The 6,339-nt window shown below is 44.3% G+C and overlaps 1 protein-coding gene across 1 annotated transcript; it reads right to left on the reverse strand.

Annotated features, from left to right (window-relative positions):
- Window positions 1-129: 129 nt before the first annotated feature.
- On the reverse strand, window positions 130-5,594 carry EXOSC3 (exosome component 3; the record flags this gene model as incomplete). Its single annotated transcript, XM_079706124.1, has 4 exons — window positions 130-630; window positions 1,711-1,862; window positions 4,384-4,533; window positions 5,271-5,594. 4 exons carry the CDS (start codon window positions 5,592-5,594, stop codon window positions 429-431), a joined length of 828 nt encoding a protein of 275 aa, XP_079562250.1. The 3' UTR covers window positions 130-428.
- Window positions 5,595-6,339: the final 745 nt, after the last annotated feature.

Here is a 6,339-nt window from a genome sequence, read left to right on the forward strand (position 1 = left end):
TAAACAATAGGATTACAGGTGGTTTTTGTTTGCTTTATATTTTCTACGTAGTCTACATTTTCTTTGGTGAACATGTTTTACTATCATTAGAAAATACCTGTTATTTTAATGCTCACTTCCAGTTTATTACAGAAGCTGCACTCTAGCAAAACTAAGGGAGTTAACATCAAATAAACCATAATAGTAACTTTTCGTAAACTTTATTGTAAAATACAAAAAACTACATCATTACTTTATAATGATTTGTCTCACCCACAAGAACATGAGTGGCAGCCAGTAACTTTTTAATAAAAATATTTTATTTAGGACTCTAGTAAGACATCTTGTCTTCTGAAGATTTAATGGGGAGAGGTTCATCTGAGAAACATTCCCCCCAGGGAAACCCAGAGTCTCTTGGCTCAACTAACCCATAAAAAAGCCCACATAGATCAACTTTCTGCCAATCTGGAGAAGATCTGTTTTCTTTGATCTGCTGTCATGTGTTCACAAGCTTCTAAAATGTTTGCCAAAATCAAAGTCTGCTGAATGGTTTTTGCCTTAACCCATATTCTTCCATTCATTCCAAATACTATCTCCAGTGGGTAGAGTTTTCCCACTTCTTGTAGGATTTCACAGTCTGGAGCTAGCAGCCTGGTGAGGAAGAGAAAGAAAATGAAACAATAAAGTGGCAGGGTGTGACCTGATTTTCCTTTAGAAGTCTCCTTTTCTGAGCAGTTCTCCACAGTCATTCAGAGCTCCACCAGCATCATCCCAAGAACAAGGCACATGACAACATCTGCTGCCCTCTTTCTTCCAAGAAGCTTACCACAGGTCACAACGGTGGACTATCCTCTCCAAAGAAATCAAACTCCCTATGTCACCAACTTTACAAAAAATGTATAAAGTTCTTCCTCCACATTGTCAGAGCACCTTAATTCTAGACTTTCAAACTGTAGCTTTTTTATTGTCTGTGGTGCTAAGAGAACGCTTTAACCTTGTTTTCCTGACCATGTAAGTTATTCCTTGGTATTAAATTCAATACTTAAAGTGTTGACTCTTTCAAAACATAAAGGTGCTGCTTGGATAATAACATACTTCTTTAATGTCTTGAACTAATTCTGCAGATCTGCAGAATAAGTAGCAAAGAGATATGCAAGATAGCTCTGAACCTCAGCGGCTCTAGGAGTAAAGCCCTTTAATAGGGCATAGCTTTGGGTAGGTAAAGGTCTAAACTTAACAAAGAGAGTCTGCTTCTGAGAACTATTAAATCTACCAGGACAGAAAAGAAGGAGCTTTCTGTGAATGTCTGTATAAGCTTGAGGATCATGTCAGCCTACCTTCATTTGGCTTCCATTATACGAGAAATTTGATGATTTTGTACAATAGTAAATTGCACCTGTATACAAGTGACTAAGAAGTGGGGGAAGGCCAGTTTTCACATTTGGTCTCAGTATATCAGCTGTAAGGAACAACCAACCTTCCAGCAGAGAAATCCAGACTCCGTATCAACACAGAAACTATAACGCCAAATACATCAGAATTTGATGTATTCACATTGAGAGGATGGGACTAAATGCATAAGTTTACAACTGTGCTAAAATGGATACTGATTTTTAACTTTGAGGAGCTATAGCCATTGTTATGAAGAACCTAAATCCCACAGATAAGTCAGCTTTCTAAGAAGGTATAATATAAAAGACAACAGGCAAGCCAGAAGGCATCAGGACTTACCTTCTAATTAAGCCCAAAGTCACTTTAAAAAGCAGACCATCCTGTCCAATCACACCCATTCCATTGGCTCGTCCACAGCTGTCAATACAGACCATCTCTGGTTCCATATCTTTATTAGCAACCACAAACTGGCCATAGATGAGATCTCCAACCTACAATGATAATTAAAAAACAGTTCATTTCCTCTCAGCAAACCATGCTATAGGTGCTGCTGTTGGTTCTTTTCCATAGGCAGCAATGCCAGCCACCTGCAGTTCTGTGGCTAAATGACTGACTACGCTTCAGGATTCTCACAGTCACTCTGGAGTTGTGCCTTAAAAGAAGGCAAAATTAACGTATGTACCCCCACCCTTACCCCACCAAAAAAATCCCCAGACTGGGAGCCATCTCAAAGCCAGAGAATAGGACTTCCCTGGTGACACAGTGGTTAAGAATCTGCCTGCCAATGCAGGGGACATGGGTTTGAGCCCTGGGCCAGGAAGATCCTACATGCCGCGGAGCAACTAAGCCCGTGTGCTACAACTACTGAGCCTGTGCTCTAGAACCCCTGTGCCACAACTATTGAAGCCCGCGAGCCTAGAGCCCGTGCTCCGCAACAAGAGAAGCAACCGCAATGAGAAGCCCACAAAGCGCAACGAAGCGTAGCCCCCACTCGCCGCAACTAGAGAAAGCCGGCGCACAGCAACGAAGACCCAACGCAACCAAAAATAAATAAATAAATAATTGATTTTAAAACAAAAAAAAAAGCCAGAGAATACCCTCTGGGGTTACACTGTAAAATATAGTAGCCACTACCCACATGTAGTTATGTAAACTTACATTTAAATTAATTAAAACTATATACTTAAAATTCACTTTCTCAGTTGCATTAGCCACATTTCAAATGCTCAGCAGCCATGTGTGGCTAATGGCTACCATAATAGTCAGTGCATATGTAAAACATTAGCATCATCACAAAAAATTCTATTACACAGCACTGCTTTAAAGAATTACAGAAACCCCTGGCATGCAAATTATTCAAAGCAAAATGGAACATTGGTAATTCAGTGACATTTCTCCATGCAAGGTTTACTTTAGGGGCTTCCCTGGTGGTGCAGTGGTTAAGAATCCACCTGCCAATGCAGGGGACATGCGTTCGAGCCCTGGTCTGGGAAGATCCCACATGCCACGGAGCAACTAAGCCCATGCACCACAACTACTGAGCCTGTGCTCTAGAGCCCGCGTGCCACAACTACTGAAGCCCGCACGCCTAGAGCCCGTGCTCTGCAGCAAGAGAAGCCACCGCAATGAGAAGCCTGCACACCACAACGAAGAGTAGCCCCCACTCGCCACAACTAGAAAGCCTGCAAGCGTCAATGAAGACCCAACGTAGCCAAAAATAAATATAATAAATTAAAAAAAAATTTTACTTTAAAAACCTCAAAGAGTTGAACTTCAAAATGACAAAACTAAGGAAATGGGAGAGTAAACTTGTTCTGTTAAGTACCTAGCATTGTTAGTTCCACAAAGAACTAGAGGAACAAAACATTCTCTGCCTTTAGAAGCATTTGGTTTTGGAGGGCAGTAGGGATGTACATATAAACAACAAACTTCATTCAAGGCTGAATCTAGTAAATAAGAAAAGTGACTGAAAATTAGTGATGTTTTTATGGAGGTGGTGGTGCTCAGCCTGGGTCTTGAAAGATAAGCATGTATTCCACAGGCTAAGAAGGGGAAAGAGTAATCCAAGCAGAAGAAACCACATGAGCAAAGGTACAAGGGCAGGAAATTATGAATTCAGTAGTGCTCTTAAATAGTTTGGTGTGGTTCAGGCAGGGCCACATGGAGGATATAATTACAGATGAGGGAAGACCTCTGGAGCATAATGCCAAGGAAACATGTAGGCTTTGAAGAACTTTTTTTTTTTTTTTTGAGAAAGGGGTGTGTGAGGCTGTCAGCTCTTAAAAGGTGGGGCAAAAGTGTACAGGCAGGCTTTACTAAGGAGGTCAGTGACTAAATCCAATCAAGGGATAGCTAAGGCCTGAACTTGCAAAGTGGAAATAAAGGGGTGGATGTGGAAGATCAGAGAAACTCAAAAAGGATCAGTAAGATAAAGCAACTAAAGACACAAGAGAGATGAGTGAGAAAGGGCAAAGAAACCACCAAATTTCTGGCTTGCTTGGATGGACAGGAAGAGTATGGCCATGCTACCTGAAAAGCCCAAATTGAAACTTGAGGTAACAAGACTGCTCCTCTGTCGGCTGCAAAAAGGGATTGTTGGCAAACAATGATGTGACTGAAGCTGTGAAATGCCAGTCCTGGGACCCACATCCAAGATAGATGGATGGCTGATATGGCAATTTCCATCACTCTTCTCTCCCTCCTCTCTGAGCCTATGGCTTACTTCCTTGTCTGGTGTATATGGACATAACAAATAACAGAACACATATAACCTTCCAACTCAGTAGAGATGAAAACATCCAACAACATAGCAAATGTAAAATAAGTATGTGGTTCTGGTCCCAGAGCTGGAGCATCTGAAGGAACTCTTGAAGCCTGGGGTGATTACACAGATCCTTCGAGATCATCCTATACAACTAGGGAAACAGGATCATTCCGGTAGCCTTCTGGATATTTGAGTGTTTAGGGAACGGATATTTCTCTTACTTTTGAAACCAAAGGTCCTGTCATTACCTGCACGTTTGGTCTGTTTCTTTTAGTTGCACCTTCAAATGACAAGTAAGACAAAGAAGCTGGCTCACTCCCTCCAACATCCACTTTGAATATATCTCCAGACTTAGCTGTCACTATGCCAATCACATGGTCTCCTTTCACTGGGACATACTACAAAAGAAAACACAATGAGAGCACAATCACAAATGACAATCATTTTTAAGACATCTTCAGCAAGTCCTTAGTGGTTACTTTATGTTTGTCATTGTAAATATTTAGAAAATATTTTGAAATCCATGTTTATAAATCGATAAAAATCTTACAACAAACTTGATTATGTCACTTTCAGTAAAAGAAAAACAATCACATGATAAACTCTCGGAGTTCCAGCTTCTAACAGTCTGTTCATTTAAGTCACTATCACCTACCTCTTCTGTATTCTTATCAGAAACTCCCTAGCTTCTGTTTGCATATGAGTCCAGTGACACGGGGTCCTTACAACCAAGGAAGGCCATTCCATTGTCAGACAATTTTTTCCTATGTGAGAGTTCTTATTTATTCTAAGAGAAATTGAGCTCCCTGTGACATCTATTAATTAAGCCTGGCTCTTTGGGACCCCGAAAGACAAGTCTTCTGCTCCCTGACCTATGGGGTTTTGAAGACAATAACCATGTCTCACAGCCCTTATCCCCAAGATTCCCAGACTCCTTTCTCTCCTGGTCGCCCGTCTCGGGCCATGTTCCAGTTGTTCACGGTACCTCTAAAGGAGGTGCAGAGGTAAGCACAGGACTACGGCGGCTCTTGGCTAGCCTTAACAGAGGAGGGCTCCAGGGCCCCTTCCGTGCTTCTTCCGAAGAGTATTCCCAGCCCTCTCCCGGCCGTACAACTCCTCTGGAGTCCCAGCTCACCCGCTTCTGCTGCGAGTCCACCCAGTAAATGCCACCGCCGTTGCCACTGCCGGGCTCCTTGTGACGGAGGCGGCCGCACTTGGTGACCAGCAGCCGGTCGCCGCAGCGCCGCAAGCCCGGGCCGCACACCACGCGCCCCCGGGAGCGCGCCCCGGCGTTCAGGCGCAGCGGTCGCCCCCCTGTACCTCCTGGGCCTTCTTCGTCCTCCTGTTCAGGCAGCAGCAGCTCCTCACCCGGGAGCACCACTTGCTCTAGCACCGCACGCGCCGCCCGAGCCCTGTAGCCCGCCAGGGATTCCGCAACGACAGCCGCCGCCTCAGCCATAGCGAGCGTCACCACACAGTTTCCGGTTTCTGGCTCCGCGTCCAATCGCCAGCCCGCCCCAGGCTTTCCGTTTCCGGCAGCACAGGCCTGTGGGACTTGAACCTGTTGTGAAGCTGGGTAGTTCTGGGCCGGCGGGTTCCTTCAAGGTGGCCGTGATTGTGTCTTTAGCCGGCCGCCTGTCCTGCAGTCTGTCTGCAGGTCCGCAGGAGAAACGCGCAGCTTGAGTCAGTCGCGGAGCCTCCACTTCCGGTGTCTCGGATCGCACAGTGGGATACAAGACGGCGCCACTTTTCTTTCCGTGGGAACCAAGTTAGCAGAGGGCCTTCAGGAGTTGGCTCTCTCTTCTGACTCAGGCCTCAGAAGGACTGCTGACCTTTTGCCAGGAAAAGTATTTTCTTTTTCAGTGGGAAACTTGTATCTTTTCACATTGTGGAAGACACAGGGAAGAATCAGAAGAAAATGAAACGTGTTAGTCTTGCCGCCCCGTTTGTCTCCCTTGCTAGGCTGTCAGCTAGTTCTAATTTTTGGTAGCGCAGGTTCTGGCACGAAATAGATAACACCTGGTGAATGAATGAATGTTAACATTTTGGTGTGCGTTTCTCCCTAGGCTTTTTTTTTTCTCCGCAAATATATACATATCACATGCATATTTCCACATAACTGAGCTACCCCTACATGGCCTGGGAAAATCAGTAACTGCAGTTAAATCCTTGCTGCTGCTGTCGCTGGAGCACGTTTTAGTTGC

Source organism: Hyperoodon ampullatus (assembly GCF_949752795.1).
Source record: "Hyperoodon ampullatus genome assembly, chromosome: 6".
Classification (NCBI taxonomy): Eukaryota; Metazoa; Chordata; class Mammalia; order Artiodactyla; family Ziphiidae; genus Hyperoodon; species Hyperoodon ampullatus.